Source organism: Glandiceps talaboti, chromosome 3, assembly GCF_964340395.1.
Source record: "Glandiceps talaboti chromosome 3, keGlaTala1.1, whole genome shotgun sequence".
NCBI classification, from domain to species: Eukaryota; Metazoa; Hemichordata; class Enteropneusta; family Spengelidae; genus Glandiceps; species Glandiceps talaboti.
In genome coordinates, this window is record NC_135551.1 from 14,843,986 (window position 1) to 14,868,348 (window position 24,363).

Consider the following 24,363-nt stretch of genomic DNA (forward strand, 5'->3'; position numbering starts at 1 on the left):
GAAAGCTTGATGAAACAAACCAGGACACTCACAAAAGCAAATCAATACATCTTGTAGAAAATTGAATATCATATAAATAAACTAATTTAAAAATAAGCGAGAAATAAATTACAAGTGTCTGATTTTGTCATAGTACTGGTACCCCCCACCACACACACACACACACACACACACACACACAAACCATACACATTCTTACTACAGATGCAATCATGGTTTTGGCTTACAGACTCCAAATAAAAGTTGTTCAATGTGGTAGAATACACATAAGTGATATTCACCCAGTCACCATGAAAGCATAAACACTGTAGGTCTAAAAAATGTACATTACTAGTTTATCAAGGTCATGTACATGTAATGCTAGTCTACTATGGGTTTAATTAAACTGATGTCCATTCAATAGTGTATAGCAACATGTAACAACATTAGTTTTAGTTTGAATCTATCTTTATAGCAAGAAGAAAAAAGCTAGTGGTTCTTTTGTATCAGAAAAAAAAATTGTGTTCATGCAGAAATGTACACTTCTAATCAATATTTCAATTATGCATGCAAGAAAACAATCAATCTCAAAAGATCAAAAATACCTTCAATGTCATATTTGTTCATCAGCATTTTTAACACGCTACACTGCATTCAGTGCGATAGATGGATGTTTTTCAAACATCAACTTTACCATCAATGTAACATCTTCAAATCAAAATATGTACTTTTTTTTAAATAATTGTGTTAAATATCAGTGTAATACTTGTACTGGTGAGGACTTATAGTTTGTGATTTCTGGTTGATAGTTAATTAAGATTTTCAAAAACAAAAAATAACTTAATTGTACAAGTATATACATATTAATTGTTTTGCAAATTCTAAAACTTTCAAGTACAGCATATTTTTGATATATACAATTCCACAAAATATTTACAAAAATAAATTGTTGATCATAATAATTCTGGTTTTGTAAACCTGTTTGTTTTGATAATACTGCTAACTTGAAAACCCACCATCTTGAATGGTGCATCATGGGAAATATGACATCATCATCATGCCACTGATAAATGTTTCAGTCATATTTGTAGCAAATCTGTCATATTGTTTGTAACCACAAATAATCTAGTCTTAGCGAATATCCATGTAAGTTCATTAAAGTTACTGAAATTTAAGGGACAAATCGATTTCAAGTTTTCAGAAACATGCAAGTTGTCTTCAAAAACATTCATCTTCCTGAAACACCTACAAACGTGTGATAATTAGGCTGTAAGCGAACACATTATGAGTTTGTCGGTTTTAGTATCCATTGTTTAAAATTCTACATATCATTAATAATCAGCAGAAATACAAACTGGTTTCTATTTCAGGGTTGGAATTCCAAAGAAACTTGGAGGTAAACTGACATCATGAAATGTATTTGCCTCTGAAAATGAAATGATGTGCTCTAGCACCATATTTAGTTTAGGGCTAGTTTCCCTTTTGCCCGTTAACGGTCACTCTGACCATGTTTTCTGGATTGTGTACATAAATTATTGCTTAAAATGTGCAAGTTCTATCTATTAGTAAGTAAACATGTCATGTTAGGCCAAATCCCTTGCTATACTCTATGGCAGTCAATAGTCGCTCCTTCAGTTTCTCTTTATTGGCATAGGAAGGCAGCAGAAGTCGGTTAAAACAAGTCATGGCAGTTGGTAAACGGTCAGAGTCTCGTCCGTTTCTCTGAATCACAATTGGTAAGCTTGATAGTCCTTTCAATGGAACCTAAATGAACAAAACATAAAATAATAAAAATGTGAGTCACGTTAGAAATCTCTAACTTTGTTTAAAATCAGCTGTGAAATGTACCTCATATGTTTAACAGAAAACTGCATGGTCTCCCCAAAACTCAACTCTATCAGAGCTTAAAGGTGAAACAGGTATAAAAGGCCCCCTAACTTCGTGTGGGTTATTGTCACACTTGAATGCTTACGGTGAACACTGCAGTGATTCCTTTGAAAATCCGTGACAACAATTAGCAGCTAGTGATTTTGGTAATCAATTTGTGAATGCGTGTGTTGTTACAGAAAACTGAGAAAGTTGATAATTATATATGGTATATACAATTTTTGACAAAACATGATCAAAGTGGACCTTGTTCATTACAAGTACTGAAAAGCCGTTACTATTGGTTACTGTTAGAAGATTAGGATGTCGAGGTGCTAACGACAACCACAAGGCCAGCTCTGCCTTTAACACTCTCAACTGATTAGCTTTCAGCCTACATGCACATAGTATCACCAGGTTATATCCATTTACTTAAGACAGTGTTTGTTATGATATGTATATTAATTCTTGTAATATCCTCACATCTGACACACTGGTAAGTAAAGTATGAAATAAACAGCATATACTGTATGACATATCTTGTTAGTGGAAAATACCATTCCCTGAAGTCTTACTAAACAGAATATCATTTCACTGAATTCTTGTTAAATAGAGAGAGAGAGAGAGAGAAAGCCTCAGAGGGTACTTACTCTATCACTTCCAGTGATGAAGTTGAGAAGTTTCTTCTTCCTATCATCATCTAATGAATGAACCACGGACCAAAAAGCTCTGATGGTTGGATGTTTCCTACAGAATGGAGAGAACAAGTAAGGTAAATAGTGTAAAATAAAGGAAACATAAATTTGTAACACACCTACTACACTATCTGTGTTGTGATTTGTCAATACATGGTCACATGGTATGCAGAGTTTTTGCACTGTTGACTGTAAATAATGTTTAATAATTGTTCATTTTTTATTTCCCCAAAAGGAACAAGGAACCACACCGACATACATTGTATGAGACTAACAAGTGTTTATTTTCATTTACCTTGTGAATCCATCTTCATACGTTGTGGAAGATTCAAATGCATTGAAGTCCAAATCAGGACTACCACAGATTAGTAACTCTATCTCATCACCACGGAATAGTTTCAAGGCATCACCTCCACACACAAGACGGAAACCTCTGGCAAATGCCTGTATCAACAAAGTAATGTATAGGTCAATATGATGTATCTTTAAATACTATCACTGTGGTGTAAGGTCACTTCTATCTTATAGGTTTAAGTTATGATTTTAAATTCTTTCATAGACACAAACTGGGGAACAGAAAACTGGACAGAAAAATATCTTCTCACCTCAAACTGAGTGGCTATGCTGTCTTCAAGAAGATGTCTGACATACAACCTAACAAATTCCTCACGATTCTGGAAAGAATAATATAAAATTATATTAACTGTCAATTATGAAATAATAATTATGAACATATGACAAATTCAAACATTTCCTCTTCTTTGGACTTAAAGATGACCGTAACATCTTTAACGTGGCGATGTGGATGAGGATTGGGTATTTATTTTGGATTTTAAATTTATGAAACAATTTTATTATGCGTCCTACTTGAAAAATCAATGTGAAACAACATTGTCTAAGTCTGTGTTTGTCACCTAATACATTGCAAAAAGCCAAAAAAAGTGTGTAAAAATGTTTGTTATTGTACATACAATAACTTACACATTTATTATGCTTTTGCAATTCATTGAACTACAAACACAGGTTTGGCATATGTTGTGTCACATTGATTTTTCAACAGTGGTAAGTAGTAGGGCAGTGGTCTACCTTGAGTCTTCTCCCACAAGAACTAAATGTTCATTGTGCATATGGAGTACTAAAGTAAAAATGAATACTTTCGATACTCATCAAGTACCGTTTTAGGACTCTACACCATCACAACTCACCTGGTTGGTTACAGGTATTTGAGATCCATTTGGTATAAGATCCACAGTAACCATTTCACCCATGGACTGATATGATATCTGAGATAAATAAATAAATAACAGAGTTGTAATATTATTGTAATTTCAAATGTGGATAACATAAAACTAAAACTTCAAATGAAAATTCGTCTGTGTGAGTAAAACATTGTTTTAGTAAAGTAAACTTTTGTTCCAAATACATAATAGGCATTAAAAATCTTAAATTTCTGACTAATATACATTTCTGCCTTTGTCTGCCCAGATTTACCAACTCTTCAGAAGCTTTAATACACCTATAATTGTTAATTTCACCATATGCTTTATGAAGTCCATGGAGATGTTACCATGGACCAGAAATGCGGAAAAGTGCAGAACTGAACAGTTGCCGAACACTATTGAAACAAGTACAGCTAGTTTTGCAAAAGATGTGTGGGGGGAGGGGTGGGGGTGTCTAAGGTGCTCATAAGCAGGGGAGGGGTGTCAAAGGTGCTTGGAAGAAGGGCGAGGGGTGTCAAAGGTGCTTGGAAGGGGGAGTCAAATGTGCTCAGAAGAAGGAGGAATGGAGAGACAAATATGCTCTTAAGAAGGGGGAGGGGGAGTCAAATGTGCTATTAAAGAAGAAGGGGAGTCAAATATGCTCAGAAGAAGACTTAAAGTCAGAGTTAATAGTTAACACACCTGGAATGTGTAACAAAATGTAAATTCTACATCATCTTCATACTCTAGTAGATCTTTAAGTCCTCTACCCAGTGATGGTTGGTTCTCTATCAAGTCCTGTAAGTCCAAAGATTCTCCCTGTAGTTTCTTGTAAATGGCAGCAGGAAAGTGAATGTCTAAGATAACACCATTGTAAATAGCCAAACCTAGGATAATACCAACTAGTTCAAACTCTTCCTGACTTTCAAATGAGGCACCTAAAAATGGATGAAGAAGTGTTTTAAATTCTAGTTCTGAGACTATGGGTGTACATTGTTAAAAGTTTTGTTGCTATAGTAACAGTGTAGTGTTTGAACCACTGTGAAAGAGATGGGAAATCTGGTAAAATACATGACATGAGTTAAAACAAGACTGTCACAATGTGTACCAGAAAAACTCATAAGATCACATATTTTTAATGTCATCTACAAAACTAATGTTGCAGTGGCAAGTACACTAGGCAATAAATGACCATATGCAAGGACACACGCACACACAGACACATACACACCCAAATACATACCATTGATCCATATTCTTCGACTTTCTTCATTGTAAGAAAACATACCATAGTTTGGGTCAAATATAGAGTCTGTAATTAACTGAAAGAATTCCTTCTGAAGTCCTCCAAGATCCAGACCCTATATGAATAAACCAAAGAAAAAAGAAAAGAAATAATTACTAATTTAGTCCTATCAGATATAAGTTTCACCAATTATCAAAGAGTAAAAAAATAGACATTTATAAAAAAAAATATTTAAAAAATTAAAAATTAAAAAGAATAAGCTTATTAATAATTTGTTCTTTTCCTAACCTGTTTAATAATAAGTACTCAATACTTATTGTCTACCGGTATAGTAATTACTATTTATATCTTCAGTTACAGAGTTTAAATATCCACCTAAAGTATGTTACCTTACTAATAGACCAAGTGTACCCATTTCTCTGCCAGATTTGGCCTGTACCATACTATGTACGGTTTTACTGACCTGTTCACCACCACCAACATACTTGATCTTCAGTGGTTTCTTGAGGTCATTCTGCTGTGTTCTGATCTGTGCCAGGGTGTCTTTGATTAGGTGCTCTCTTCTTACTTCAAGTACTAGAAATGGACACATGGCAGATTTGATGGCATCTTCAAGATGGGCGCTTTTATCAAGTGCTTCTTTGTAGTACTTCTGGGCTTGATTCACTCTCTGTCAACAGAACAAACAAGGAGACATTGGCAAGGTACGATTCAAGCAATCTGTGCTGAAAGCCCACATAATTGCCTGTAATTTTACAGGAAAATAAACTGTGGTGAAACAGATTTCTTTCACTGCATACTTTCACAAACAAAGGTAGAGACTAACAGATTGGTTACGATAAAGAATCAATGCTTTTTAACAATTAATTACTTCTGTCCATGTGGTTGGGTAGAACTTTGTTTAAAACCCTGTTTGTTGTTTTTGAAATTTCTGAAAAATTTCACGAGGGATTTAGACGAAATTTTCTGTAAAGACAGGGACCGATGGATTATACTGTGGTGGAGATCCAATTCTGGATCTGACGTTTTGGAAAGGATTAATAAGGCTCAAGAAAAGAAGTACTTACAGCTTGATGTAGTATAGCATCCTGGTATTCCTGCCTCATTTGAACCACTGACTCTAGATGTAATATGTGAACTTTAGACTGAAAAGAAGAAAACAGTCAATTGAATCATGATATTAACAGAGACTGTGAGTGTGTAAAAAGGTTAAAAATTGGTAGTATTTGTACTGAACCAATCAACTTAAAGTTGTCATCACTGGCAGCCATGTTGCTAAGAGTTGGTTAGATGTGCAAATACATTAAGACATTCATTTTTTGTATATCATAACTTAAGAAAATTTCATTATGTTCCTCATGAAATATGCACTTCGGATAGAATTGCTGGGTGCTAGCATCCCTATAATTCAGCATCGTGGAAGCAAACTATTGAGCATAACCATGCAATGAGAGATTTATACACAGTAAGTGTTTCTACTCACAGCTGGATCAAGTAGAAATGGGAACTGAAGTAGTGAGACATCATCATCTTTAAAGCCATTGGTCAGTGATACATCCTGTCCATTTTGTTTTAGATGATGGTCCCTCCATTTCTCAAATTCAGTTCTGTAATCTAGTCTCCTGCATTACAAAACAATAAATCACAGAATGACATTTTCAGACTTTATACTACGATGAGACAAGTGGAAAATTCCAAGAAGATACTTGTTTACACACATTACAAAAAATTCACCTGCCAAATCATAGACCCTACACGTGCAGGTTATTAGGCTCACATGTCCATAAGGTCACATGTGCTGAACAGTGGGTCAATCTGATGACAAAGACTGAAGCGTGCAGTCAAAAATTTCAGGTAAAATTTTCAAGTTTGTGTTTGGAAGAAAAGTTCAATTTCAATATATACCGGTACATGCAGTAGTCATGTACTACATACACTTTTAATACACCAATACGACATTTCACATATTCACCTTTTTCGTAGTTGTACATGTATATGTGTACATGTATAAAGGAAGCACATTCAAAGAATCAGAAATGAAAGCTAGAGAAATGTGTACACAGTACAGTACACAACATAAATTCATAGCAGAGAGTGAGTGTTTCTCTAACTGACCAACATCAACATGTAAATCAGACAATTATTGTATTTACGTGTACGTACCTAGATAAGTCCTTTGAGTAGAATTCTTCCCTGGGTACAATCAGTTGATTCTTCTCCTCATACATCATGGTATTAGCCTTGTATAATATTGACAATGCTATACCAATGTCAACTAGATTAGGCTGTGACCTGTAGTGTACGGTATTGTAAAACATAGTTTATCACATTTACACAAACATGTACATTGTTGGATAACATATCAATACCAAGTAGGGTGTCATAAGACATACAGACTTCTAAAAATACATACAATTTGTTTACTCCCAAAGGGGGGTATTTGTTTGTAAACAAGTAATTACTAGTTGGGCAGATGAGGATTAAATGTGTATACAACTCACTCAATCTTGAAGTGTTTCCAGACGTTTTCTTGGTAAGTTAAGTGTCATTAGATGTTGATTTTTCTTTTTTGACAACTTAAATACAATGTACATCATTCTACAGATTTGTGTGACAGAAAGTTTCCATGTCTGGCCATAATTCTTGTTTTTTAAAATAAATTTCATACATGATAACTTTTCATGTATACATTTACTTTTTATTAGATTTTCAAGATTTTCAAGGACTTTATTAAAATGTGATGTGTAAAAATTCTACGACTTTGCATGGCAATTTTTTAATGCACTATATACCAAATGACTTTGGTATGAACACTGGGTATGACAGCTTTTCTGTGTCAAAACAGTGGATTAATTCTCTTTTTCTAAGTACCATAGGAGTGTCAAAACTTGGGAATAAGAGGATTTTAATAATCACGGAATGACAAAATCAAATGAAAATTTCTTCTCTCTGAGTCACTTTATTTTAACGGACGTCTGATCAGTATCACCAAGGGTGTACAAAAATGAGAGACATCAACAACTCCTACCCTTGTTTTGGTTTCAGTGCTGTTGTAATATGACCCAAGAAAACCTTCAGTAGTTTCCTGAACTCTTCAGTACTGTATCCTGCTAGTAACTTTATTACTTCACTTCTACTCTCTGGTAACAGCTGATGTGCCAGAACCCTGCATAGTTTCTGTAGTAGTACACCGTTGCTTTGTACTAGTGGATTTTCCAACAAAATGATGATCTGTGCAAAAGAGAGGATGAAGTCATGCTACAACTCTGGTGATCAAGGCTTCAGTTTACTAAGATAAGAGTAAGACATACTACTAAAATCGTTGTTGTTCAAAGTGGTAGATTACGCAAGTGGGTGATAACTGATAGCAGTTCCTTGGTTAGCAAAACTAATAACCCTGTGATCTAGATAGTGTAAACAGTATCTGATGAAAATCTGAGTTACCTCTATTTCCATTGTTTTGTGTCGTTTACTTTGTTCCGAGTGATTGCCGTCTGATATAGCACTGAGTTAGAGAGGTGACACTTGTCTAGCACTGACCTAGAGAGGTGACACTTGTCTAGCACTGACCTAGAGAGGTGACACTTGTCCAGCACTGACCTAGAGAGGTGACACTTGTCTAGCACTGACCTAGAGAGGCGACACTTGTCTAGTGCTGACCTAGAGAGGTGACAACTGTCTAGCACTGACCTAGAGAGGCGACACTTGTCTAGCACTGACCTAGAGAGGTGACAACTGTCTAGCACTGACCTAGAGAGGTGACACTTGTCTAGCACTGACCTAGAGAGGTGACACTTGTCTAGCACTGACCTAGAGAGGCGACACTTGTCTAGCACTGACCTAGAGAGGTGACACTTGTCTAGCACTGACCTAGAGAGGTGACAACTGTCTAGCACTGACCTAGAGAAGTGACACTTGTTTAGCACTGACCTAGAGAGGTGACAACTGTCTAGCACTGACCTAGAGAGATGACACTAGTCTAGCACTGAGTTAGAGAGGTGACACTTGTCTAGCACTGACCTAGAGAGGTGACAACTGTCTAGCACTGACCTAGAGAGATGACACTAGTCTAGCACTGAGTTAGAGAGGTGACACTTGTCTAACACTGACCTCGAGAGGTGACATTTGTCTAGGCCTAGAGAAGTGAAATCTGTCTAGCATTGATCTATAAGTGAGACTATATATAGACTAGATTACATAGCAGAAGACACAGATGAAAAAAAAAGACCAACCTGGTTAGTTTCTTGGGGCTGTATTGATACAGTTTGTAATGAAAATAGTAGAATCTCTAATGCATTGGTCATGGTCATTTGGAAGACTTCTATTGGTTCAAGGTTCAGTAGTAATTCATATGCCATCCTTACAGCTGAGATATCAACCATGGCATCGGCATCCACATCATTTACCTGGTTATAGAGTTTAGACAAATATAATGAAAGGTTTAAGACTGAAATATCCGTCGTTGTTTCTGCTTTTGTAAAACACTTCAACCCTTGGTACATAAGCAGGGCTTGAAATTCACTTTTTTTTTCTATGGTAGTCCCAGTGGGCTACCAATTTCTGAAATTGGTAGCCCAAGGATGGTGACCAATAGTCCCATATTCGTGAACTGAAAACAGAGTTCCTCTATTGGAAATATGTTAAAACTTTGTTATTAACATAGTTTCATGTCCGTAAAACTTCTATCAATGTATTATCAATCAATGGTACACTGTAGCCTGAGTGGACTACCAGCTGTAAATTATGGTAGCCCCATGACAAGAATTGGTAATCTGTGGGCACATGACTAGTTAATTTTGAGCCCTGATAAGCAGATCAAGAATGGAGCTTGAAGTCTGAATGACAGTTAGCTTACACAACCTTATTTCTCCTCCTAAAGGGGAAGGATAACTTGTGAATGCACATTGATAAAAAACTTGGATTGGATGCTGAACGAGATAAAATGTGTCTCAGTGTTTTTGCTAAAGTAAAGTCTACCGGGTTTTCCTATGTCATTGTACCATAGATTCTATGGGGAAACAATACCACTGTTACCCCTTTCTTTTTTTATGTTACCAGGGTTCCCGAAACCTAAAGCAAAAAACACTGTGTTGGTTTCATTCACTAACCCAGATCAGTACAGAGTTAGCATAAACCTGAACATAGGTGGAAGTGATGTACGAGACTTGCGAGGCAACTTCTGTTAATTGTATTATAATCACTGATCACCATAGCAACAACAAAAATACTACATTTACATGGCACATTCATAATCAAACTCAGACTGGGGCTTGAACCCCAACTGTAGTGGTACGAGATGAGTTGTTTACCTGCTTCGCCACCAACAACCATGAAATTCCTGTAACAAGCGACCTATCGGTCAGAATAGCTCCGCTGTTTTTTTTTTAATTTTATTTTTTATTTTGGTGACATGTAGAAGTGGTTCAGTTCTTCAGCTCTTCACTATGCAGTTTTGTTTTAGCGATGCAATAAAGTGGTTAGTGGTTTCATATGATGTCTCACTATAAAACACATTTTACACAGAAGTTGGTAATGTATTGTACTTTTATACCATAGTCACCATTTTATAACAAAAATCTACTGTTATGAAAAATTGCACAAAATCTCAGAAAAAAAATGACTGGGAAATGCACACAAGAAAAAGAAAAAAAAGAGAAGATTTTGAGGTTGGCTATAAATAATTCCAGTGTCTTACAGCTTTAACCCTGGAAAATTTTAATGATGAATGAAATAAACTAGGGATCTAAAATAATTTTGAGGCAATTTGAATTTCAATTTTCTAACAAATTTACCAAGTCAACAACATTCAACTTGTACTAGTTGTAGTAGATATATATATAGGGAAGAAATGTATTAATCGCCATCTTAGTTTCCGTACGGCGACAATCCCCAAGTACCCGAAAGAGAGTCATTCTCAGCCAACAGGGTTCGACACTGGAGTAAAAAAGTCACTATCCCACAGGACTAGTAAAATTGATAACGTAGTAGTCCTGCAAAAAATTTGGTGGTCCTATCTTTAAGTGCTTTCGCTTGTTCACTTAGGCTCTTCATCTCTCTTAGTTTTTGCTCTACTTCTAATTCACTTTTCCGAACCCCATATTTATTTCAAACCGTGTGTTGTAATTGAACTGTCTATTTCTTTGTAGTTGTTTGTGCATCATCAACTCCTTACTGTAATTTTATTCTTTTTTATGTTTTGGAGCTTCTTCTCTTTTTTTGTTGCTTTCTGTGAGTAGTTTGTCTTAATTGGGGGGGGGGGGGGGGAGTAATAAGATGTTATGTGGTCTTATTTCTAGCTTAAATACTACATAACATTTCTGGTACACATTGATCTAACTATTGCATTTTTAAAAGACAAAAAATTACCTTCCCATGGAGCAAGTCTTTATAGTGTTGTCCTTAGTGCATATTAGAATGTATTTACAACATAAAAATAAATAAATTTGAAGGTTACCAGCAGTTACAGCAAAATTTTGTTACTAATTACATGTACAAGTCACTTCGTCTATTTTCGTGTCTATGTACTTCCGGGTTGACATAAACGTTAAACGTGATACAGTCGGCCCTATAATTACTAAGAAATGACAAAACCGTTCGCAAAATAAAGTTCAGGATTTTAATTTTTCAAACTGAATATCAATATCCACTACACATTCAATAACTGGTTTCGCGTATTTAGAAATGTGCCCCAAAACATGAACACGGAACACGGAACACGGAATCATGTCAGTGTTAGTACACTGTTACTAAGTTAGCAGTTTCATTGTAGGCTGTAAGTTGTACCGGTAAAAAAACGATCATCACATCATGTAGGAAGTACAAAAACATAGAACACGTTGTTTTCTTGCTGAATAAACTCACTGAAATAACAACACGGTCAAATTGCGTCTTCGATTTTGACAGCCACCATTGTTATGATTGAGCTTCACTTACATCCAATTTGTACAGCGTTTTTACAAAGGGAGCTCGTCAATAACCTACCGAATAATTAACTCAGAAACGTAGTTTAAATACTAACTGATCTAAAAATTACTGTTCAGAAAGACTACGCATCCGTACATAAATACGAATTCATGCGACAAAGATTTCAACTTTACTATTTACTTGTTACAGTGTACAGGCCAGCCTTACCCTTATTATACACATATCATCGTACAACTAATTTTATTGGCTATAATATTAGCTACATTTGAAAGGTCTCACTTGATTGGCTCATCCTTCGCTATTCCCGTTTTCAAGAGACACCCCGCCAGAATAAAGTGCCACGTAGTACAGCAATGGCGCGAGATCGCCTGTTGGGCGACTTTCCCACCGGGTGTGCTTTTCGAAAACTACACAATACTACACAACACATGCTTTTATGACACGGAATCATAGAAAATCTACACCGTTTCCAAACTAATCGTAATTTTATCGCGAATAGACAACCAGAGTTGGTCAAAATAGCAAATTAAAAATCAAATGAATTTTACTATGACCGTGAATTCATCATATAGCCGGTGGTTTGAATTCTGAGCTCCCTAATATACCTATCGAAAAGTCACTATCCCGTCGGATGCATTTTAGTAACCTTTACTGGTCCTTACAGTGGTAACACTCGTTCATGTTCGATTACCTTTCATAAAGAAAACACAACGAAATGGTTGAAGTGATCTTTTTTTTAATTTTTAATTTCTTTTCATCACAACAACAAAATCTGCGGATCAAAAGTGTTGTAAACTAAACCAGAAAGAATTATCGGGCTGGCTAAACTTCCCGATGAACTAGAGTAAGGTCCAAGTCCAAGTAAGCCCCGATAGTACGTGAGAAAATCGTCTCAAACTAGCGATACAACTTTCAAAATATAACTTGACATGTTAGAGTTATACAATTCAAGACGGGTTTTCACTCGAAAACAACAATTCTGTGAATAATGACACTGAACGCAGCGATTTCTCGGACGATGTTACCACTGCACTGTAACGTATGGCTGACAACGACTTGCTTCTGGGTTAGTCCCTCGTGCATATCGCATCCGGGTACTTGGGATTGTCCTGCATTACCACATCGGCAATTTTGACGCTGTAATTTTGCCACCAATATTATCGTACAAAAACAAAACTCCATAAATGAACCACAAAGTACTTTCCCTTTTAAAATGTGGTAATTTTAGAAAGAGTATTATCGTTTTTATTGACGACTGACTCTGTCAAAAATCGTTCGATACACTTCAGTTCAGGCATGGAAGACTTCTCACAATGATAATGAGGTGCATATACTGGAATGAACCATTCTGTAGGAGGGGTGGGTGGAGAATTGGATTTGAAGTTTACAACCCTTTTTCGAGCAAATATTTGTCATTTGGGCGCACAATGCGTAGAATTAAGACTATAGCACATATTACATTGCTTGTTTGACGTCAATAGTGTCTTTTGAAAAGTTACACTTTACCTAAAGTCTCGCGGACTGATTTCCAATATGGCGTCGGTCATAATACTCATTAACATATTCATTTTTTTTTTCAAATTTCAAAAAAAAAATCATAAAAAATAGAAGAGAAGACGTGCTGACTTGAAATTAACAAATCTAAGTAAGCTACCCCCTGTGCATCAACACACCAGATATCAAAGCAATCTGATTTGAAGTTTATGAGGAGTTGATGAAAAAGTCATTTTTGGAAAAAAAATCATAAAAAATTGAAAATGGCACAGATCAACTTGGCATGAACAAATCTGAATAGCCTCCCCCCAGGGAACATGCACACCAAATATCGAAGAATTCCGACTGTCACTTTCAGAGTAGATAGTGAAAATATAAAAGTTTGACGGACACATATGATTCACTCTACTCTCTATACCTCAATACCCACCTATACCTAAAGCTACGCTTTCAGCTTTCGCTGACAGCGGAGCTAAAAAATTGACACAATGTCTTACCTTAAAGCTTGCGTTGACTGCTTCTGGTGATGTGAACACAGTTCTCATGGTGTTAAGTAGAAAGGATGGATCTTTTAACTCCTTGTACTTCTCAATGGCAGTCTGATAAAATAACACAAATTCAACAGTATGTAAATTACATGACGTACAGCAATGAGCAAGTTATGGGGAACTAGAAAACATTCTACAATTCTACTTGTAACCGTACTTTGTGTGCAGAAAATAGCGCCAATGGCATTGTAGTACAACTGCACAGTTTGTAAAAATGTTTATCCACGTGCTGATCTATGTCATGTACAGGTGTTCATTTGCTGAACGATTATCTGGTTGCCTATTCAACCCTGTTGTTATCATTTGGCTGTTGCTATGGGAGTGGACATGTTGCTAGACACATATTTGCATACATTTTTTGAATGTTCGTTCACTTGTCTATGAATCCATGTTATCTTTTGTGAAATACACCATTGTTTGGCTGTTGCTATGTGTGTGATCATGGTTGCTAGCGATATTAGCATACATTTTTTGCATGTTTATTCACTTGCCTACCAGATGATGTTCATTACATTATATTTTATTTGGTTGTTGCTAAGGGCATGGGCACAGTTGCTAGGGCCAATTGTGTCAAAATGTTTTGAGCAAAATCTGCAGAATAACACTTCTAGAAACATCTCACCAAATGTCAGTCTCATTGACAAGTGCTCTTTGAGATATACATGCAAGTTTGGGTTTTTTTAAAATCAAAATTCACATTTTTACACTTACATGTACATGTAAGATGTATATCACTGTTGAGATGATTTTATGCTTAATATTTCTTCATCTCCACACCCACAAATACACCCCATTAAATTTAAGCCCAATCTGCTCATTAGTTTTGGAATTAAAGATTTATTACCAAAAGACACATTTATCCCTAATATGCATATCATTGATGGAATCCTCAAGTCATGAAAATGATTGTCTTAATCTACACCCCAAAGAATGTTTCCACCAAATTCCAGTCCAATCTGCTCTGTAGCTTTTTGAGTTTTTGGGTTTTTTTTTTTCGTGTTTTGACCAAAAATGGCATTTGTTTTACCCTATTTGTTATAGGATGTAAAAAGGGACAGCCAGAAGGCAATTGGTTTCAATTGGCAGTTTTGAGTTTGTCACACACACACACACAGATGGACAGACACTGCTTCAATTCATGCCTATAGAACTAATGCACTAAAAAATGAGCAAAGATGTGTTTTGCGGTATGATTTGGCAAACAGACTGAGACTCTGCCTTAGGGAAATATCCACGATTTTAAATACAATTCAAAATTGAATAAATTGCACAAAAACATAAACGAAAGCATCACTTATGTCTATTCACACATCTATTCTGAGACCTTACATGTCACAATAAAATAGATTGAGACAGCACTGCAGGAAGCTACACATATATACATGGAAACATTACTATTGGCCAAATAATACTTACGCAAGAGATTTCCTTTCACTCTCTCTCAAATTTAAGCTTCATGACTGAATCAACACTATAAAAACACTGTCAGCTCATCATATCCCAAGCCAAAACTGGGCATACTCAAAACACGTCCACTTAGTTACACATACATCACACTTTATAGGAAATTAATACACATGGTCTATGAGAATATAGTACACATAGTTTCCTGTTTTCCAGTGAAAAATATGTGTCATTTATATATATATAAAAAGATCAAATTCTGGTCATTCCACTCCTGATAGAATGCAATTACAACCCATAACACCAAAGTAAAGCATTTTCTGTATGTACCACAATCGTTTATAGCATCCATAAGTGTAAAAGTATACTATTTCATTTGGTAATTGACCACATTAGAAAGGCCATATGCTAGGTTTGTAAATAAACCAATTGACACAGTATACTTCTACACTTGATATGAATGCTGTAAATGAGTGTAGCACACACAGAAAGTGCTTTACTACAGTGTTACTCATTGACATCCTGTCATTCCACATTTATTTGACCCATGGACCCTGGAAGTGGAAGTTACCCTCTATTGCAGTTCTCTGTCCAGGGTGGCAAAATCACAAAACCCTATAAATCTTAGTAAAATTATTATTTTTCTTTGTACTAACATGGCAATGGGACCAGTTAGTTCATCTTACATATATCAAATGCTTGGAGCTTTATTACTCGACCTTTGCTTCCAGACTGTCATTATTGAGATTTAATAACAAAATAATTCCTGAAATTGTTCATGATTTGTGAACTTTATAAGTAATTTAATTATTATAGCGATATGAGCATGAGGTACGGTAGTTGTCATCAACTGAATATGTTCCAAAATACATACATAAATAAATAAATAAATAAATAAATAAATAAATAAATAAATAAATATTATAAATAAATAAATAAATATTATAAATAAATAAATAAATAGAAAAGCTCCAGGCCCAATGAACTTACAGCTAAAACAGGCAGCATTTGCCAGGAGACTACATGTAAAAAATACTTTCACTATCACATTTCATCATTTTGCACGTTTAGGTTGTTTTACTACTAAGATAGAGAACAACACCTTTAATTGTTGGACACGGCTTGGATGTTATTGAGGGATGTTTAATACACATAAACAAAACTGCAACGTTCTCTTGTCAAGCCAGAAAGGTAACAAAGTCAACTTGCCAAATAATCAGTTTTGGCAAACACTCTATTTAAAAATAAACTGAAGAAAAATACTAGGTTTTATTAAATAATATTTGTACAGAATAACAAGTCAAAGATAAAATAAATTCCTAAGGCAAAAAAAAAAGTGTGTGTTTCTAATAACACCCAATTTCAAAATACAGTCGTAAGGTAGGATTTTTTAATTTTTAAAATTTTTAATCTTTGAGGATCTGTTCAAATGTTCTCTTCATATTTGTATACAGAGGTCAACAGAGACTTCTCATCTACCAGTATGTAATCACACTTTCTGTACTAGAAGAGATCGTGTGGTTCGCTGCATTCCACCATCTTTAACGTGACAGATCAGCCGCTGTCGGCGCGGTCTGATCTCCCTTTCTCAAACTAGGGGAGGTTGATAAGTTCGAAACGATGACATCATTACAGAAAGCAACAGTCTATGATGTCTTCAAATCTTACTGTTTCTCGCGTAACTTTTGCAAATTTTTGATATTTTTTTTTTGAATTACCTAAAAAAAAGTTTAAGTTTGGCAGTAAAAACTAATGTAGGTTGGGTTGGGTTACTGGAGCCAAAATATATTTCTTTTGGCTTTTATATAGTAGTTAGATTTGTACATTCTGTTATTCCTCCTAATTTGTGTTTTAATTTATATAACTTAAAATTATCTCATATGATTGGTTTTGGAAAATAAATGTTTTTCTTTCTGAATTTAAATATAGTACTAGTAGTTGTATAAAGTTCTGTGTAATGTGGGAAATATAAATTTACATCTTGTTTTCGGCATCATTTAAAAATAAAAATTAAATTAAAACTCTGTAACAATAACAAGATGTGAAACCATTATCTAAATTTAAATTATTCTAAATTTACACATTTCCTGCGAAGTTCTTTGAAGGCTTCTGTTTTTTTTGAACTTCAAAAGCATCAAAATTTGCCCAATAAAGGTATGAAAGGGGTTGAATTGTCAGGGTTGCTAAGATCACTGTATAAAAATGGTTTCAACCTACAGTTTTCTCAGTAACAAATGAGACAAATTTACACAACAGTTACAGCTTTTGTTATGCAAAAATCCTAGACTCTACCATTATATCATGGGGTTATTTCAATGTTAAAAGTTTATGAGCTTTGAAACATACTAAAATATGACTTAATATGGACAGTAGGAAGTTTTTGACATGTACTGACACAGTATCTGTTAATAGAAATGTCTTCTATATAAAGTGAGACTTGGGTGTTTAGACCATTTCACTTTGTAGGACTTCTGCAGACATACAATATCATCCTTTCATCACCAAATCAACAACTTTACCAGCGACATCACTCTGTACTTCAAATCAGTGAGTATATTCTTGTATTCTTTATACCATTATATCTTGAATCTGCACTAGCTGTAAACAGAACGTCTTTTGAACTATTTTATTACCGGTAGATATAACAGACTTTTCTCATAATATTGCATACCTTTTAGTTAATGAGTTAATGTAGAATTGTACAACAAATCCAATCAAACTGATTTTGCCATTTTTTGGTGTCTGGCGGCACTTTATTACTAGCCACCCAAATGCAATCATGATTTCAATATGTTACTGACTGTATTAATTGTATAAAAAATCAACCTCCAACTTAAAAGCAACATGTACAATGGCCAATTTGTGACATTTTAACACATTTTCAGTGAATATATTTTCAAAAGTCTGATAAAAAAACACACACTCTAGCTACAGCTAGTGCAGCTTTAAAGGCCTGGGACTCAATCTCAAGTTCAGACGTTAGTGTTATCTTATCAGTGGAGCTATGAGAACTACTTATTGCTACAACTTTAAAGGCCAGGGATTCAATCCTAAGTTCACACATTAGTGTGAGTAGTTTTTATATCACAGGAGTAGTTTTTTTTACCATGGGATTAGTTTTGTTTTTCACTTTTACCATGGGATTAGTTTTGTTTTTCACTTTTACCATGGGAGTAGTTTTTTTTTGTTAGTTTTTACCATGGGTGTAGTTTTTATTTCATGGGAGTAGTTTGTTTTTTTTACCATGGGAATAGTCTTTTTTTTCTTTCTTTTTTTTACCATGGGAGTAGTTTTTTCTTTTCAGTTTTACCATGGGAATGGGGAATGATGGGAGTAGTTTATTTTTTCACCATGGGAGTATTTTTTTTTTTTTATAGTTTTACCATGGGAGTAGTTTTTATATTATGGGAGTAGTTTTTTAACCATGGGAGTAGTTTGTTTGTTTTAGTTTTATCATGGCAGTAGTTTGTTTGTTTTAGTTTTATCATGGGAGTAGTTTTTATTTCATGGGAGTAGCTTTTTTAGTAAATAAAAACTATTCTCATGGTAAAACTCAAAAAAAAAAAAACCCTCAAAAAAACCTACTCCCATGAAATAAAAACTATTCCCATGAAATAAAAACTGCTTAACTCACATGGTAAATCTAAAAAAAAAACCACCACCTACTCCCATGGTTTAAACAACTACTCATATGTCATAATTAAGCTTCCATAATAACTCAGAATACTAAATGTGTAAAATGTTTGTTATTGTACCTAACACTACACTACATGAAAATGAAATTCTTGGTCTATTTCTAACTTCTAGCTCAGAGCAACCAGGACTAACATCAACATGAAGTGTTTCAGTCAGTCACCACATGTTATCTTTCTGTTATGTGTGACCATCACACTTCAAGTTCAACTGTCAAAAACCTCTGCAGAATGGGGTGGCTACCGTACCCTAGCACCATATGCCCCCAGTACACCACAACCGTATGAAACCACCGAGTCAAGCAATGAGGAATGCGATACCTGTTGCCAAGGAGAACCTGGAATTCCAGGTAAGGACATGTTATTACAAGCTAGATTCATGCATCTTCCTTGTCTTGTCTTGTAGGTAATGTTATTTCCAGGGAGTTTAGGAAGTATACAGGGCCGTTGTGTGGCTGTAGATCTGTGCCATGGGTAATAATTGTAAAGCATGTTGACAATGAGCACAGAGTGGGAAAGCACTACATGAAATTGAAAACCAACAACATTATGTGCAACTTGTCAAAAAGTTCCAATTAAATTAAATCAAATTTTAATTAGATGACATAGCTATGTTAGACAGCAAATAGTAATTGATTTACATACGTACGTATGTAAGTACGTACGTATGTACGTACGTACATGTATGTATCCATCTAAAAAGAAAGGGATCTACACTTGGCAAGTTTATCCAGGTTGTACATTCATCAATCTGATTAAAATCCGATGTAGTGTACATGTCGCGATTTCTTTTTGGCTGTTACATGTACTTCCGTTTGTTCTTTTGTGGGCACTTGATACATACATCTGACACAATACCGATACCATAGGTTTTCCTGAGCGACAGTGCCAAGTGAATTCAATCAACCAATGAAAATGCATATTGCACTAAAAAATACTGCTCACACCAAAATTAAATCCAAATCTATCACAGTAATTAGCAGTCTATTAATAAACAAAATAAACATGTTTTTTTCAGGAACACCAGGACTTACTGGTCCACCAGGTGCAAGGGGATGTAAGGGAGATATGGGAGAGAAGGGATGGAAAGGTTCATCTGGACGGCCAGGACCACATGGACCTAAAGGTTACAATGGTCACTATGGCCAGAAAGGTGATAAAGGTGACACAGGTCAACCAGGCAACACACCAAACCAACACAAAGTAGCCTTCACTGCAGCTCTATCAGAGGCAAGATGGACTAGACATCAAGATGCAGTGATCGTTTATGATTCTGAGGTTTCAAATATCGGTAGTGCTTACAGCACCAACACCGGTAAATTTACATGTCCTTATGCGGGCATATACTATTTTTCAATTTCTGCTATGAGGAAACAAGGCGTCAACCTCCATGCATGCTTGGTGAAGAATTCTTCTCAAGTTGCCTGTATCTGGATCAGCCACTCCAGCCATAGGCCCTATGGTGCTGCCTCTAACAACATGGTTCTAAGCTTAGAGTATGGTGATGAAGTGTGGGTGATATTGAAAGCGGGATATGGTGTGTATGGTAGCAGTTACTCAACTACTACCTTTGCTGGATACCTCCTCTATGCAGATTACGATTAAAATCTGTCAACTAGCTATAAAACCTCTCTAAATACAGCCAGTGAAAATTTATCGTTTTGAATTGATTCTCAAATCATAGGATGTCTCTAATGGTGTCTGTACTTAATTCTATGTTTCTCATTGCAATACCTTTAAAAACGATGCACCGGTTCGATAAAAAATGTTAGGGTATTTTTTGTTTTGTTTTTTCAAAAAGTACACTGTCTGTATGTGTACTTGATGATACTTTCATTACATTGTCATACTTTGATAATCCATGTAATACATGTAGTCTGAATGATTTCAAAATGACAGAAGGAAACTTTTAAAATATTTGTTTTATTCCCATATTTCAACAACAAATATTTTTTCACTCAGATGTAAACTTGTGGGGTTGCCGTCGTACATTCAGTGGCACTGAATTATTCTAGTCTGGCCAGAGGTCATACAGTTTACAAATCATTTAGCCAGATCAAAGTAATGTTAGGTTAAATGAGAAACATAGTATTAAGTATGCTGTCCTAATAAATTGGGGAATATACCCCCTTTCTGCCGCCTACTGCTGATTGCCAATGATGAATATTCAAGAGCCTTTAATTATGTACACAATGTATACACTCAACTTCTCAAGCGTGGATTTACATTGTCATAATTACGTGGCCTTGCTCCTTATTTAACCAAGACAATTCAATTTTTATATCTAAGGGATATTCTAATCATAATCAAAGCACTTTACAGAGTGATTCTACCCAATATGAAGTTGACATAGTAATTTTTTCAACTCCTTTTTTAGACTGGCACCAGTTCCTGGGGACATTTTGTTTATTCCTATCGTAGCATTTCTGTGTAAATGTAATCACACCTACAGTAGATTTTGATTTCCCACTTGTGATTGGTTGATCTTATGTCCATCATAAAATCTATCCTCTTGTGATTGGTTGATCTTATGTCCATCATAAAATCTATCCTCTTGTGATTGGTTCATCTTATGTCCATCATAAAATCTATCCTCTTGTGATTGGTTGATGCTGTCTACTGAGATGGGTTCATTAATATTCACAATGTCCTTTTACATGAACTCTGAGACAGTCACAGAAGGAATAATTCAAAACCCAATAAGAAGTTGTTCCTTACCTTCTAGCTGAAGCCTTCATTATGTAAAGACCACTAGTGAAATGTCAGGTACATTTTGTATACTTCGGGAAAGGTGATAGAAAAATCCCCACAACTGAATTTTGGTCTAGAATTCACATAGAATAATCCCTTCCCTATACTCTAGATCATATTATTCTTGTCATTTGAAATGTTGATGTACTGGTACTGTACATTGATTTTGTCTCTCTGAGAGAATGAATGTGTAACTTCTGATAGGTTAAGTCATGTATCAACCCTTTGATTACCTTCATGTTGTTAGTGTAAATACTATCATGACACAGAGAGTGTTGTAGACATCAACAACATTACACAACACTTTTTTTAAGTTAAACCCATTTCTACAATACATTTTGTGTGTTGTTATATTGGATTAAAAAAAGCATAGGATTAAATTCACACCTTTCCTTCCAAAACACAGAGGATTCATTTGGAAGTTAGTATTTTGAGATTTGGGAGAATATTTCTGATCCTAGCTATACACTACATGTACATGACATTCAAAGGGTGACATACAATGTACTGATCATTTCTTGTTACCATGGTAATTGGATCATTTTAAAATGGAGATCTTACAAATATTATTATGTAATACCCCAGAGTTATGCTACAGCTTGCGATGACAAAAAATGTCAATAAAATTGCAACTCAAAATAAAAATGTGTGTTTTCTGTTCATTTATGCTGTGATGTATGAGATGTATACATTTGAACAATGTAATACTAGTATGTTAACTGTTTTAAATATTGGTGTCTTTAACTGTTATAATATGAACTTTGCTTGTCACTTGGGCTAAGGGATTTGGTGGTTTGACTTGTTTGGATGCAAAGTTTACTTGGGCTTTGGGTAGTGTGTGACTTTTCAAGGCCTGATGTACGCTTCTCCCTAATTAGGATAGGTATGACTAAGTAATCAATCAATCAATCAATCAATTGTTTATTCAATACTGTTCGCCACCATCCAAAAAAATACAAACCTTAAATATACAAAAATGAACGGATCACTAGAAAATATCAAATTTGTCAGGCCCTTTGTATCTCAGAGTTTCTACCAGCATTTTAGTAGCATAAAATACATAATATCTACTAAGTTTTCTGACTAAGTATTCAAACGATAATATCTGTCTCTTTGTCTGTCTGTTCGTCTGTTCATCACTTTCTTTAAAAGGACTGGCTCAATTATAATGAAATTTGGTACATATAATGTTAGGGGTAATGGCTACAAATTAGTTTTTGAGCGAGATCTCTTCATGTTAACTAGGTCATATTTGCATATCAATGAAATTGACTAATTAAGCAACATCTTAAGACTGAATACTTCAATTTCAATCATCATTTTAAATTAGTACATATCTTAAACATAACAAAGTGCATATGTCTTATAAGTTTGTCAATGTACCTTACAGTGTTAATGAATAATTTGCATAATTAATTATTTTCAGTAATCTTAAGAATACATACTTCAATTTCAATATAACTTTAGTTAGTATAACCATGGGAAAACGCATATGAACTATAAAGTTTGTTGATTTCGCTTTAAAGATTAACTGAATAATTTCCATAATTATTTATTTTCGGTAATTAGGCTATATCTTGATAGCCATGTCAGGCACTTTTCTAAAAGCCTCTCTTGCTTATCAAACCTGCCGTGGTTGGATAGATCTCATTGAAAGATGAAAAATGACACTTGAATACTAAAATCAGCCAAGAACTTTAGAAGATACAGATTTGTAAAGCATTAAATTTCTGAATTTTTTCTGCCATGACTTGCAAATTGTGAACAGTTAAATTTTTGCCAACTTTGTGATATGATTTAAACAAGAAAATGACATTTCTAGAAAGAGTTATCTGATTTTCACATAGAAAAAGTATTTGTCAACTGAAATAAGGAGGTACTGTAGTAAGCACTTATCATAAATATGACCAGGTAGATGGAAATCACGAGTTTTGCTAAAATCAGTAATTGTTGAAAACTGTTTTCTGAAGAAAAAAAGTCCCATTAATTACGTAAGCATATTTCTTGTATTTAGAACATTTTCTACATATGCTATCATAATGAAATTTCAGATTTTTTATTTCAATGGTGCAGAATCTGATGGTGTCATAGAAATATGGGTACAGATCCTCCATTTCCGAAATTATACAAATTAGGCAGGCTAATTATGCAAATGCCTCTTCCCAAGCAACCTGCAGACTAAACATCAAAGTATTCTGTCTTTCAGTTTTGGAGAAGAAGATGAAAATATAAAAAAGTTGACGGACGGACGACAGAGAATCTACTTAACCCTTAAGCTCTGCTCAGCTGTCGCTGACATTGGAGCTAAAAATACTATCAGCTCATCATATCCCAAGCCAAAACTGAGCATACTCAAAACACGTCCACTTAGTTACACATACATCACACTTTATAGGAAATTAATACACATGGTCTATGAGAATATAGTACACATACATGTAGTTTCCTTTTTTCCAGTGAAATATTCATCATTTATAAAAAAGGTCAAATTCTGGTCATGCCACTTTCCACTCCTGATATACATTGTAATGATATAATATGACATCCTGTCATTCTACATTTATT

General features: G+C 34.9%; 2 protein-coding genes across 3 annotated transcripts in view; one reads left to right on the plus strand and one right to left on the minus strand.

Annotated features, from left to right (window-relative positions):
* Window positions 1-441: 441 nt before the first annotated feature.
* LOC144432715 (ubiquitin-protein ligase E3A-like) overlaps window positions 442-24,363 on the minus strand; it is a 43,506-nt gene continuing 19,584 nt past the window's right edge. For both annotated transcript variants that reach the window (XM_078120982.1, XM_078120981.1), the window contains 14 exons: window positions 13,901-14,002; window positions 9,218-9,391; window positions 8,014-8,216; window positions 7,149-7,277; window positions 6,469-6,607; window positions 6,053-6,130; window positions 5,449-5,655; window positions 4,983-5,100; window positions 4,442-4,677; window positions 3,746-3,823; window positions 3,146-3,214; window positions 2,836-2,984; window positions 2,496-2,592; window positions 442-1,743 (listed from right to left, as the gene is read on the minus strand). In XM_078120982.1, coding sequence (XP_077977108.1) covers window positions 1,558-1,743; window positions 2,496-2,592; window positions 2,836-2,984; window positions 3,146-3,214; window positions 3,746-3,823; window positions 4,442-4,677; window positions 4,983-5,100; window positions 5,449-5,655; window positions 6,053-6,130; window positions 6,469-6,607; window positions 7,149-7,277; window positions 8,014-8,216; window positions 9,218-9,391; window positions 13,901-14,002 — 1,965 coding nt within the window. In that variant the 3' untranslated portion in view covers window positions 442-1,557. The remainder of the gene's footprint in view (window positions 1,744-2,495; window positions 2,593-2,835; window positions 2,985-3,145; window positions 3,215-3,745; window positions 3,824-4,441; window positions 4,678-4,982; window positions 5,101-5,448; window positions 5,656-6,052; window positions 6,131-6,468; window positions 6,608-7,148; window positions 7,278-8,013; window positions 8,217-9,217; window positions 9,392-13,900; window positions 14,003-24,363) is intronic.
* LOC144432716 (caprin-2-like) lies at window positions 8,136-22,402 on the plus strand. Its single transcript, XM_078120983.1, has 4 exons — window positions 8,136-8,285; window positions 17,822-17,902; window positions 19,163-19,397; window positions 20,066-22,402. The coding sequence occupies exons 3-4, from the start codon at window positions 19,190-19,192 to the stop codon at window positions 20,650-20,652; spliced, it is 795 nt and encodes a 264-aa protein (XP_077977109.1). The 5' UTR covers window positions 8,136-8,285; window positions 17,822-17,902; window positions 19,163-19,189; the 3' UTR covers window positions 20,653-22,402.